Here is an 11895-nt window from a genome sequence, read left to right on the forward strand (position 1 = left end):
TTCTTTAATTATTTAAATGTGTTATTTTAATCAGTATCTCGGTACATAGTTTTGTCCAGATCATTTAATACTTGTTATATTAACAAATTTTGAAATGTTCTATTTCATTCAAATATGCATATGAAAACGCTTCGTATTATTTTTGAAATTCGTATAAAATGAAACTCGTATAATTCAGAATATGTGTGATTGAAATTTATATAATTGTAATTATTAATATATTCATACAGCAACTTCAATTATTTCTGTAAACAATAAATTACTTATTTTTTCTAATTTAAATGTTAATACGTTTAATTTTATTAATTTCTAACTAATTATTGTAAAAAGATCTTTATTAGTGTAGCATTTTATTCACCATGGTGATGAATATAACGAGGTTATATTGATCTTCCCCAGGAGTTGTTATGTGAAGCGATTAGAACCTTACAAAGTAAAGATCCAGACTCAAATTTCAGGAAATTTAACAAATGTATTATATAATAAATACAAATTAATAATATATACAATTAAATTACAATTTTTTATTCCTGATTTTTAAACCTATCTATAGTTTATAAATAAATATCGTTAATATTCCATAATAAAATTCAAAGGTAAGTATTAAGGTTTATTTATGTGTATGTGTGTGTGTTTGTAGAAATAATTTATAATAATTTATCTTAAATATATATAATAATTTGTCTTATAAGTTATATTGATTCATTCATTCAAAAATGAAAATTAAAGTTAAGTAATAAAACTAAATTTTTGACTGCAACTTAAACTAGTATACAGTTAAAATATGTTTTGTTCAACGTTAGAGAAAGAAATTAATAAATAAGTAATCGTATATCAAATAAAATTTATTAATTTTGACTGAAAACATAAATATAATAGTACAAATTTATTTGTCGCAATAGGCAATGACAGAGCACAGAGGTACATCTTTTTACAATTCTTGTATAAAAGTTCCAGTAGATCCTTACAGTGGGCAACCAATTCCATCTTATGAACGCATTGGATCTAAAAAAGACAAAGAAGATAATAATCTTTATAATAAACATAAAATAAATCTTATGAAAGGTGATCAACTTATTAGTGAATCTGGAATATCAAGTCCTACAGAAATTATGGACAACTTTTTAGAATTTTTGGACAGTATACCAAACTATGATCAAGTTTATCATTTATCAAATGAGCAGTTTAAGCAAAAAGTTGATTACTTAAGAAGGAAACAAAAATTATTATTGAGAAATTTACAAAATTCACTGATCGATCATGAAAATGCAAATGTGCCTAAATTTTCTGTACCTAAATATAATAAAAAATTAAAGATTAAAAGTAAGAATGATATTAATGATTTAACATTAAATGGCAAAAGGTGTTACTTAGAAGAATCTCGAACTCCTAGTCCTTTACTTTTTCTTTCTAGTAAATTTAATGAACTCTCAGAAGAGCAGGATCTTTTGACAAATAGGTATATATAATTATGTAAAAGCAAATTTCTTGTATCTTATTAAGGCTGTAATTATTGATATTTCTAAATGTAGTAGAAGATATGAAGGAAATGGAACAGTATGTAAGAAAAAAATATATTTGAGTAACAAAAATTGGAGCACATGGAATAAATTAAGTAGCAATGATAATATTGAAAGTGATACAGACAGTATAGAAACAAGAAGTTTGCCTGCCAATATTGCAAAGGAATGGCACCCTACCGTACCTAAGCCATTTAGTTTTACTGTACGGTGAGGAACTATATTTTCTGTAACAACAAATTAAATATTTATTCACATGAAGTTAATAATACGCTACTGTATGCTTTAGAGAAGAAGCAGGAAAGTATATGGCACATACTGGAATGGAGGAACAAAAATGCAAAAATTTAAAAAGTAATAAGAAAAGTCTGCGTAGAAAACGACGTGTGAGATCAATTCCGCTAACGTCAAAAATTCCACTTTATGACAAATTATTAGCTGAAAAGGAAGAACGGTTTGTGTTTGTTTATGTCTTTCATATATAATAATCCTTTTCGTTTTTATCAATATACAGGATGGTCTACCTAATTTTATCACTTGCAATATCTCATTTGTTTTCGACAATATTTAGAAATGTTTCAGGTATATAAGAGAGACATAATTTGATATGATTAGTTTTTTCATAGGTGAACGCGTAGAGGACATGTGAAGGTCATCGATGTTTTTTAAATGTAATCACATATTTTTTAATACATTAATCAATTCATTTGGACATTCGCTACAAAAAAGTATACATCTACGTACGTTGAGAAGTTCGTTTGTTTAGCTAGGAGATATTTTTTTGTTTATTTTGTAAAAGCTGTTGTATGAGAAACAAGAAAAACAAATACAGAAGTATCACTTTACATTCTTCCTTGTCTTTCATATCATTTAAAAAAAAGTCGATCTTCACATGGTCTTTACACGCCTACGTAGAGAATAACTAATAACATTAGAATATGTCCCTCTTGAAGGCATTGAAATTTTATTTGAAATATTTTCCAATATAATTCATAGTATCGAATATATTTCGGCTTCAATTCTATGTATAGTAATAAATCTATAGTTATCACGAGCATTTATCTTTTAGGAGTCGTATAATCCGTGAAGAAAGTGCGTTAAATTTAATGTCTCAGGTACGTCCTTTTAAGCTCGAATGTGATCGTCGAGCTTGGCGATTTTTAGCAAGATCTAGCCCAGAAATTCGTAGCAAAAGCGTTAACATGAATACGAAGTTTAAGGCTAAACCAGTACCAAAGAATCTTTTCAGCACAGAAATATACGACCGTATGCTTGAAGACGAATATTACAGGTCAATACAGTATATACAGTTCTCGTCCTATATTCGATTAACTAAAAAGCAGCACAATTTTCAGGCAGTTACAAAAACAGTTAAGAGCAGCGCAATTAATGAAGTCATCGTCTTTACCGCCGTCAATGGCTAGACGAGAACGCGTTAAATCTGCGTGCACACGTTTACAGAACACAGTTAAAAACTGCAACGAAGACATTAAGGACAAGAATGTTTCACAACTGCCAGATAATAATTTAACGCCAGTAGAAACACATAAACCAACGATGCCTATTTTGCCAATACGAGGAAACAATTTAGCAGCGATTTTAAGATGTCAAGTATCACGGTATAATACATAATATAACAAATACATATGTGTCTTTGATTTATATTACAAGGGAAGAAAATGATTGCACTTGTATTTATATTATAGAGAAAAATTGGAACGTGAAATAAGGGAAAAAATGGAAGAGAGACGTCGAGAACAAACAGCAAAAATTAGACAATCTTTGATTGGACGTAATCCAGTATGGCGAGCTCTGAGATCTGCTGCGAGGTGCGATTTTTTTAAATAAATAGTTATTTGCTTGTTTTCTTCAGTGGGGTGTTGTGCAATAGTAAAGATTAGAAATTACTCTTCATATTGTTATGACTACATAAATTTTAATTGTAAGGCACGAGCACGAAAGAGATCTTAGTATTCGAACTTTACTCCGTCGCGATGAAGCGCGTGAACAAGAGGAACGTCATCGATTGCAGATGGAAATGATGCTGGATCGCGTAACACAAATACCAACACTTTTTGAACGTCATTCTCAGGTGCATAAAATTTATTTTTTGGGGGGGAGGGGAGGAGAGAGTTTAAGATAAACTGCTGTCATTATTATTACTACTACTATTATTGCTAATAATAATAATAATAATAAATATCGAGGAAGTAATCACTTATGAGAATATCCTTGTAGAGTTATCAGTCGTTGACACAAGGACAACAGAATGTTAGTTGTTCAAAAATGTTGCAACAAAAGAAAAAGAAAAAGCAATATAGACAAGCATTGAATACTGCAAATTCGTATATAAATTACGAAAACATTTCTAGATCGGATTCCGGATCCTCAACTAGTTCGTCGCATACTTTCTTATCAGCGAGTCAGTCCTTAAATTCATCTAATACGTCTATATCGCAGTCATCTGAAAAGTCGATAACTAAATCTCAAGTTTCACTTTCGAAAAGAAAAGGAGATCGTAGTCAATTGAAAGTCTCTATAAATGAAACCGCAGAGCTGATCGAAGATAAAAATAAAAGCGATAAATTATGTGATAATGAATGTTTAATCTCTAACGATGATCGCAATGCAAATGCGACACAGAGCAACAAATATAATACAGAGAGAAGGTTATCAGGTGTTCATTAAGCAATTTGACAACTATTAATTAGAATTAATCGTAATCAGATAGTGACTGAAAACCTTAAAGTGATTACATACATGTATAATGTAAGAGGAACATGTACGGGAAACATATGTTTTTTTCCTTATCTTTATATTTCTTCACGTATTTTACACCATATTTAAACAAAAATTAAAATCCATAAAAATTTATTTCAATGTTATTAGGAAACAGATTGAAACGGTACGAACTATACGATACAAATAATTAGACTTATGTATAATTTTAATATAATATTTATAGCAGAAAAAGAATTTATAAATAAAGCGCTTTGAAATTAACAATACCAGATTAATTTTTATTCGATGTTTAAAGTCTATAAATTCTTAATTTTAAAAATATTAACAACAGTTTCAATATTATGCGTGCATATTTTATGCCCTGATAGTATCTAAAATCCAATCTAGGTAATACACAATCTTTGTATAAACTCCAGGTATTCCTGTCGTACCACACATGCGAGGTCCAAAACTGACAACTCCATATTGAATGAATTTTAAATTATGGCTATAATTTCCTGGAGCCTGAAGTGGCCCACCGCTATCTCCCGAACAAGAATCCATACCGCTTTTACCGCCCGCGCACATTTGCTTGTACCAAATTTGCGCCTGTCTTTCATACAGTTCTGCACATTTATTTGTGGACATTAGTTGTAACTGAACCTGCAGCAAGTCCGGACTCTGTGGTCCACGTTCAGTTGCGCCCCAACCCGTTACTATTACCTATCGCAAAACGTAAGAATCATCAGTATCTACGATTAGAAAAAAGAAAAGTGACATGGAAAGATGCTCGTGTTTTACTATCGCATTTACTTTTTTTCTGGTCAAAGTTGCAGCTGATCCGATTGGCATACAAATAGGCCGCACATTTTGTGGTCTAAAATCAGCGTCCTGATCCAGTCGCAGCAAACCAATGTCATTTTGTAATCTCGCTCTTGTATATCGTGGGTGAAAGTGGGTACTTTCTATACCGATATCTTGATATCTTTCAGCGCAAACGATTTCGATACCGTCTTCGTCTTTGTCACAGTCGCGCTCGGTATTTAAATTATGCTCTCCTAGTCGTACTCCAATTAATGTAAAATCTAAGATATTGATTCTGAATAAAATATTGAACCAAATGAATACATCAGTAACACATTTTACGATTGACTTACCATTCGGTAGCGTTGTAATACAATGAGCAGCGGTGAGTACGTATCGTTTATTGATTAACGATCCTCCGCATTTGAATTCTGGGATTTGTTTCCCAGTATTGTAGGCGAGCAATACCATCCATGGAAAATCAAATATGCGTGTTTTATTGCCACCAAAAATCTTTTCTTGCGATACTGGGCCGCACAAATTATGATCCAGTAATGGTAAATTCGGATGATTCGTGACGTCTGGGGGATCGGGAGTAAACAACGGATTTTCTGTTGTGGTTGTCGTTGTGGTTGTGGATTCAGTTACTAACGAACGCTAAAATTGTAATATTTTGTCGTAACGCGTTTCATTTTATATCAGAAGAGCACATAATCATCAGAGCAGATCATAATGGTTACATAAAATGTTTACCTGTTCGCAACACACTTTGGGATCTTTATTCTCAAATCCGCATTGTAAACTGATCAAATAATCATGAGTATCCTTTGTCAATGGTTTTTGTTGTTTAAGAATCTGTATAATTGGTTGACAACTGTGTATATTGATGCAAACACCAATTTTATTCTGTGGCGTGGTACATATATCTTCTATAAAAAAAAATCCATTGTTTACAGAAGTGGATTGCTCGGATTATCAAATTAGTTTCAAAGTATAAGTAATGTTACTAATACTACGAAAGAAGAAACGTCGTGTGTCGTTAGTATTCAGAGTAACGTTTCATAAGTTTATCTCTCTCCAGTTGCTGTATACGGTACTGATCACAATCACAAATAAAGTGCAAGTGAGATATTACGCGCGTGATATGTTAGTAGAAGCTTGTTATACGTATATCAATCGAACAAAATTTTTACTTTTCAGCAGTAATGCCTATATAAATTATTTCTTTTTTCGCAATAACCACTTAATATATTAATTTTCATTGAACAAAAATGTAAAAGAATAAGAGGTTTTGTATGAAGATAAATCTGTAACATGATTGTTAATATGCTTGACAATAATTAGTAATTGTATGAGGATTGTTGCTATATTGCGAGTAAGTATTTAGGAAATCCCACTCACGCGCACTGACTCCGCATAAAACCAAAATTCCGACTAAAAGTAAATGATTAATCATGTCGATTTCGAAACTATCGTCAAAGCTATCTTTTTCTTTTTCTTGAAACAAGTTTGAAGATTTGTATTTTTTTAACTCGGATAATATTCGGTTACAAATTCTTTCTCGATTCCTTTACTTGTTCCGCTCCTTCCGATTGAAAGCAAGAAACAACGATATTTAGAAAAATAATAAAGTCGTACTTGAGATCTTTCAAACCAGCAAGCGGACAAACCAGTTTCAAAATCTGTTTACTTTTATTACTTTTGCAGAGAATGGACTCGCGCGAAGAGTCTTCGGCGTACTAACTGCTGCCATCTGCTGAGTCCGATGAGCCTTTCGATTGGAAAAAATATCTAGAGGGAAGGGGTTATAAGGAAAATGTTCTCCACTAATAAGAACGTTACATTGTATCGACAGATATTTATTTGCTTTATTGACCTACTGATAATTTCATAATCAAGTAAAGCATCGAAATAAAAATATATTTTCTTCTGCGTTATATATTTGCTGATGTTGGAATAAGTCACACACACACACACACACACATATATATATATATATAAAATGTATTTCTGAGAATAAATTTCATCATTCTGACTCTGTGGGTTGGCTTATTAAAACGATTCAGGGATTTCCAATTCTAACATCGAACGTTTTACGTCATACAGGAGATTTCGTAGTAGACGAATCATTCCTTTGATAATTTCCGCATATTGTTTTGAAAATAACATGCACTCCATTTATTAAGGAAAAATATAAAAATAATTGTACACGTATATCTTGCGTGATAGTTTGTATGTGCTACAGAATCGATAACCTCTGAAACCGATAGTTATTAGTTATACTACTGATGTAACGTAACCCTATCACTAGAGAACAAAAATAATTTTCTTTCATAAAATGAAGAACGTTATATTTTCTTTCATATTATTTAACAAATGATATATGTTATATATCTTTTAATTCACCTTCCTTTCATCGTTGCGCGTATGCATTTACAATTTTACACGTATAAAGATTAGATAGAGACTGGACGAATAATTTCAATATAGATATCAAGGTCTCATTTTGCTGAGTATCCAGGGTACAAAATCAATTACTCTAGTATAAACGCCAGGCCATCCAGGCATACCGCAAGGTGATGGTCCAAAGGAGACAACACCAACAGCTGCCCATCTAGCGCTACCATTCCGATCTCGTTCTACAGCCATTAAAGATCCACCAGAATCTCCTCTACACGAATCTTTACCCTTTTGTCCACCGGCACAAATCTGCCCGTAACCCAACGCCACTCCTACGTTTCCATAAGTCATCTGGCATTGTACTTCGTCAACTATAGGCAACGTAAGTTTTAGTTTTATGTTCGACGATGAGCCGTTCTCTGTCTTTCCCCAGCCGGCAACAGATAGCCTTTGTCCGAGAGAAGCATTTGGTGGCAGACAAATAGGTTTTATGTAATTGGTAAACGTAACATCACGGGACAATCTTAGCAGAGCGATATCATATTTCTGATCTCTTGATCGTGGCCGGTAATTCTCATGAGCAATTTGTTCTTCGATTTCAACCGACACGGTTTCGTCCGCGCAAATTTCGCTGTTTTCATCGTCCTTAATGCAATCAGGATTGGTATCAGTATTATATTCGCCTAAACGGACACTTTGCAGTCGCCATGTGCTTGGTATATCTTTGCCTTTGACACAATGAGCTGCCGTTAGAACATAACGCTGACTTATAAGGACTCCACCACAAGCTGTATATACTCCATTTACTGAAAAATATAATTTTATGTTAATTATTTCCCATGTTTGCGTTAACTACTTTTAGAGCATCCTGTCTGTTTTTAACTTCTTACATGTAAGGTATTCCAAGAGTGTCATCCATGGATATTCGTCGAGTCCTGCGCGTTCTCCACCGACGATCCTTTGAGTTAAATCTTTGCCGCATTCAGTAGGAAGCAAAGGATTGTTAAAAATATCGTATTGTAGATTTTGATTGTTGGTATTTTGATTGTTGGTATTTTGATTGTTGGTATTTTGATTGTTGGTATTTTCATTGTTGGTATTCTGTTGCCCAGAATTCGAATTTATTCTGCTGTTATCTTCAGTACGAGTTTGTATAGGGCAACATACTCGGGGGTTGTTGGGACTATCGAAACCGCACTGTATTTGTCTTAATATATCTATTGTTTGTGGTGGAAGGGGTCGTGTTTGAAGAATATTCAGTATTTGTGGACATTGACGCAATCCAATGCACTGGCCGGATACACCATAAAGTGACGCACAATTCGATTGTCCTTGAAATTCTAAAAAAGAAAGCTGTCTTCAATGTATGAGAAGAAAATAATTATTAACAGTTACTCTGTAATGATTACTATTCTTTGAATATTGTTCAATCTATCATTATTGATTTTTAAATTTTACATTATAAAAACCGTCTTTAGAGCGTATAGAAGAAATAAAAGCTTTGTAATAAAAAAAACTAATTCTAATCAATTAAATGTATGACTAATGTGTTACAAAATTATTTAAAAAGACAATTAATAACTTACGAGCGACTGCAACAAGCATCATAGCTTGCAAGATGCCGAAAGCAAATAACTTAATCATTTTAACGCATAAAATGATAACAGTTGTTGAGAAAAACCAAAGTATTAGATTTCACGTATAGTTTCTAAATTATTGCGGCTTTCATATGTACTTCACGCGCGATTCAGAAAATGACATCCTTCGCGTTCGAGTTGAGGATGCCAACTATACAGTAAATGATTTGTCTACAACCATGGTCAACTGCTTCTCCCACTATTTTAATATCTATCGAGTATAATTATTCTTCCTTCTTTTTATTTCTTTACAAAGCAATAACTTTCTCAGGCTTCAAATGATTAAAAATGTCTTTTGCGATTTCAATTATCAGTTTAATTTAAATTTTCAAATACAAATTATTTATGCTTAATCGGAAAGACATAAATAAATCATGAAAAAATTAGTCAAGTATGGCTTTAGAGGGACAGAGAGAGAAGTAGAGAGGAACACGTTTGTGTTTAATTCTAAGCGGTTTATAAATTTGTATATTATGTACATTTATAGATATAAAATGGATGTATTTTAGTAACAATGTGTAAATCGTTATACACATATAAGTGCACTTATGTATGTGTATATATATATATGTATTTTATGTGCAATCGCCTTATAGATATTATTACAACAGTATATTTTTCCTTATGCAGTACTATAAATAGGAGCGAAAAACGATACATATACCAAAGATTAAGCGTCTGAAATGTATCTTTTATTTCTTATTCTTCTTTAATACGAGGAATCTTGTATTGAACAGAAGAATATCGGCTCCGATGTTCTTTAGTTTCGTTTGTACACAAAATTTTGAATCTTATATAACGATGTAATTAAATATATAAAATTTTGGAACGAAAAAGATTGAAAATGGCTGTGAAACATAATATTTGTACATTATCATTGCCTACGTTAACGGATACAGCGTCCATTAAGAAAGAGAAAGTTCGGAAAAATGTGAGATTTATGTACAAAACATCTAGTTTCTTATTTTTTAAATATATTTTAAACAGCTAAATGGAATAAATCGATAATAATTACATATTTTCAGCATATTTCGAACAAAAGGTGTAAATCTTATTATTACGTTTGCCTGGGTGCTCTGATGCATACAATAGATAAGCAAATTAAAGACAAATATACTGAAAATAATTATCTATATTTAATTGGATCAAGATACATAAAAGATCTTTATAAATGGCTACAACATTGCAAATACAATAAAGTACCTGTAAATGACTTTCTAAAGTCGCTTATTACATCAGTAGCTTTATTTGCAATAGGAGTAAAACTGACTAACGAATTAGTTGCATGGAGGATATTTTAATCTATAGTAAAGGAGTTTTAAAAAAACGTCAGTAAAGTTACCCTATCTCTATACATTTTAAACATTAAGCTTATATTTGTACAATATAACATTTAAAATATGTGTATACGAATTAATTTTATTCCTATATTCCAGTCAATAAATAAGCCTTTCAGCAACCAAATTGATCAACTCCACAATTTGTTAATTTCATTACCTAAATAGATGATCAATTATGTATATAAGTACATGATAATTCAATTTACAAGAAACAATTGTCTTATTTCCATAAGTTCACTTATCGGAAGAATATGACAGTATATGATGGTAAATTCTAATATCAATTTAAAGAGCAATATTTGTAATATCATGAGTATTTTTCTGATGTATACAGAGTTTATCAATGTAGTCTCTGAACGGGTCCTATAATCTAATGCTATAAGAATTACATTACTTTATCATATCGAACAAAAATATCAAATAATTTTAGCATACATGAGAAGTTCTATATAAATAATTTAAATCGCTTATTAATAAATTATAGTACTAAAAGTATATTTTAATTTATAAGCTCTTCAGCCATATTTAGTTTTCTTGCTTATGTTATTATTTATTATTTCTATTATCTTTTGCTTCAGAATTTTTATTACCTTCGTCATCTTCATCAGAACTATCTAATTCATCTGAATCAATATCAAGATCTAGTAAAATTTTCTTTTTATTTGGTTTTAGTTCTGTGTCACATTTTCTTTTTATTCCAGAAGTAGCAACTTTGAAACCTTCTTCAACTGCATCTCCAACTCTTTCTGTAAGAACCGATCTTTCGCGTTCGTAAGTTTGATCTTTAAATTCGTGTCTAGGTTCAGTGCAAAGTCTTTCTAATTTTTTCTTTTTACGTTCTGCTGCTTCTTCTTCTCGTTTTCCTTGTTTCTCGATCCAAGCTTTTAGTCTTTTTTCTTCGTTGATATCACGAAGTCTGCGTCCACTTAAATCTCTACAAGCTTCACGATTTGTAGTTTTTTCGATTTGCGCTCCAATTGCTCGTAGCATGGAACCAAATCCCCCTTTACCGCCAAACAATCGCGGTATAATAGAAATATAACCATCATAGCAAGTGACATTTTCATCCACGAGTCTCCCATTGTATATGAAGTAAAAGTTTTCCTGCAATAAGTTTTAGTAATCATTATTAAAATTCCTTTTCGACGTTAAACAAATTATTTTAAGGTTAGGACAGTTAATTATACTACACGTATACATACTGCTAATCCTTCGATTTGTTCTTGTAGTTCATAAATCTTCAAAGGAGTATCAGTAGTAAGAATCTGTTTTATTCCAGAAGCGGTACTTAACTGAATATTTAACATATTTATTTTGTAACGCAACTTAAAATTGCTTACTGTTCTACTAAAACACTTACAGTAGCTTTGCGTCAACTGAGTAATTTTTTATGAAAAATAGCGTACGTCGGTACCTATAACCATGAATTAGTAAGTAGTAATATAGGTAATATAACTAACGTTCCAGATATTT

The 11895-nt window shown here is 31.6% G+C and overlaps 4 protein-coding genes across 6 annotated transcripts; 1 reads left to right on the forward strand and 3 right to left on the reverse strand.

Annotated features, from left to right (window-relative positions):
- The first annotated feature begins 24 nt into the window (after positions 1-24).
- Positions 25-7248, forward strand: LOC117155578 (protein FAM161A-like). 3 transcript variants are annotated; one of them, XM_076624441.1, is made up of 9 exons: positions 25-596; positions 903-1459; positions 1533-1730; positions 1810-1974; positions 2590-2811; positions 2876-3139; positions 3227-3349; positions 3468-3612; positions 6753-7248. In XM_076624441.1, the coding sequence occupies exons 2-9, from the start codon at positions 906-908 to the stop codon at positions 6786-6788; spliced, it is 1707 nt and encodes a 568-aa protein (XP_076480556.1). In that variant the 5' UTR covers positions 25-596; positions 903-905; the 3' UTR covers positions 6789-7248. The 3 variants fall into 3 exon arrangements, with proteins under 3 accessions (XP_076480556.1, XP_033187602.1, XP_076480555.1); XM_033331711.2 differs by lacking the exon at positions 6753-7248 and adding an exon at positions 3759-5141; XM_076624440.1 differs by lacking the exons at positions 25-596; positions 6753-7248 and adding an exon at positions 3759-5141 and having other exon boundaries at positions 704-1459.
- LOC117155399 (serine protease ea) lies at positions 4520-6765 on the reverse strand. The gene is made up of 5 exons (XM_033331314.2): positions 6447-6765; positions 5799-5974; positions 5399-5702; positions 5055-5326; positions 4520-4964 (listed from the first exon to the last, which is right to left on the reverse strand). The coding sequence occupies exons 1-5, from the start codon at positions 6499-6501 to the stop codon at positions 4617-4619; spliced, it is 1155 nt and encodes a 384-aa protein (XP_033187205.2). The 5' UTR covers positions 6502-6765; the 3' UTR covers positions 4520-4616.
- A 121-nt stretch (positions 7249-7369) lies between the features above and the next one.
- LOC143303596 (CLIP domain-containing serine protease HP8-like) lies at positions 7370-9250 on the reverse strand. Its single transcript, XM_076624447.1, has 3 exons — positions 9032-9250; positions 8336-8785; positions 7370-8251 (listed from the first exon to the last, which is right to left on the reverse strand). The coding sequence occupies exons 1-3, from the start codon at positions 9087-9089 to the stop codon at positions 7539-7541; spliced, it is 1221 nt and encodes a 406-aa protein (XP_076480562.1). The 5' UTR covers positions 9090-9250; the 3' UTR covers positions 7370-7538.
- A 946-nt stretch (positions 9251-10196) lies between these two features.
- Positions 10197-11840, reverse strand: LOC117155666 (splicing regulator SDE2). The gene is made up of 2 exons (XM_033331894.2): positions 11625-11840; positions 10197-11526 (listed from the first exon to the last, which is right to left on the reverse strand). Exons 1-2 carry the CDS (start codon positions 11727-11729, stop codon positions 10969-10971), a joined length of 663 nt encoding a protein of 220 aa, XP_033187785.1. The 5' UTR covers positions 11730-11840; the 3' UTR covers positions 10197-10968.
- Between the last annotated feature and the right edge of the window lie 55 nt (positions 11841-11895).

Source organism: Bombus vancouverensis, chromosome 14 (assembly GCF_051014615.1).
Source record: "Bombus vancouverensis nearcticus chromosome 14, iyBomVanc1_principal, whole genome shotgun sequence".
In the NCBI taxonomy this organism is placed as follows: Eukaryota; Metazoa; Arthropoda; class Insecta; order Hymenoptera; family Apidae; genus Bombus; species Bombus vancouverensis.

Bases quoted from the DNA above. Each gene is read 5' to 3' on its own strand.
- LOC117155578 (XM_033331711.2), top strand. From the start codon at position 906: ATGACAGAGCACAGAGGTACATCTTTTTACAATTCTTGTATAAAAGTT. The intron at 1,731-1,809 runs GTGAGGAACTAT...TGTATGCTTTAG, and splicing joins CCATTTAGTTTTACTGTACG to AGAAGAAGCAGGAAAGTATA. The intron at 3,140-3,226 runs GTATAATACATA...TTTATATTATAG, and splicing joins TTAAGATGTCAAGTATCACG to AGAAAAATTGGAACGTGAAA.
- LOC117155399 (XM_033331314.2), bottom strand. From the start codon at position 6,501: ATGATTAATCATTTACTTTTAGTCGGAATTTTGGTTTTATGCGGAGTC. The intron at 5,703-5,798 runs GTAAACATTTTA...TTACAATTTTAG, and splicing joins CCAAAGTGTGTTGCGAACAG to CGTTCGTTAGTAACTGAATC. The intron at 5,327-5,398 runs GTAAGTCAATCG...TCAATATCTTAG, and splicing joins TATTACAACGCTACCGAATG to ATTTTACATTAATTGGAGTA.
- LOC143303596 (XM_076624447.1), bottom strand. From the start codon at position 9,089: ATGATTAAGTTATTTGCTTTCGGCATCTTGCAAGCTATGATGCTTGTT. The intron at 8,786-9,031 runs GTAAGTTATTAA...TTTCTTTTTTAG, and splicing joins GATGCTTGTTGCAGTCGCTC to AATTTCAAGGACAATCGAAT. The intron at 8,252-8,335 runs GTAAGAAGTTAA...TATATTTTTCAG, and splicing joins ACTCTTGGAATACCTTACAT to TAAATGGAGTATATACAGCT.
- LOC117155666 (XM_033331894.2), bottom strand. From the start codon at position 11,729: ATGTTAAATATTCAGTTAAGTACCGCTTCTGGAATAAAACAGATTCTT. The intron at 11,527-11,624 runs GTATGTATACGT...AACTTATTGCAG, and splicing joins AACAAATCGAAGGATTAGCA to GAAAACTTTTACTTCATATA.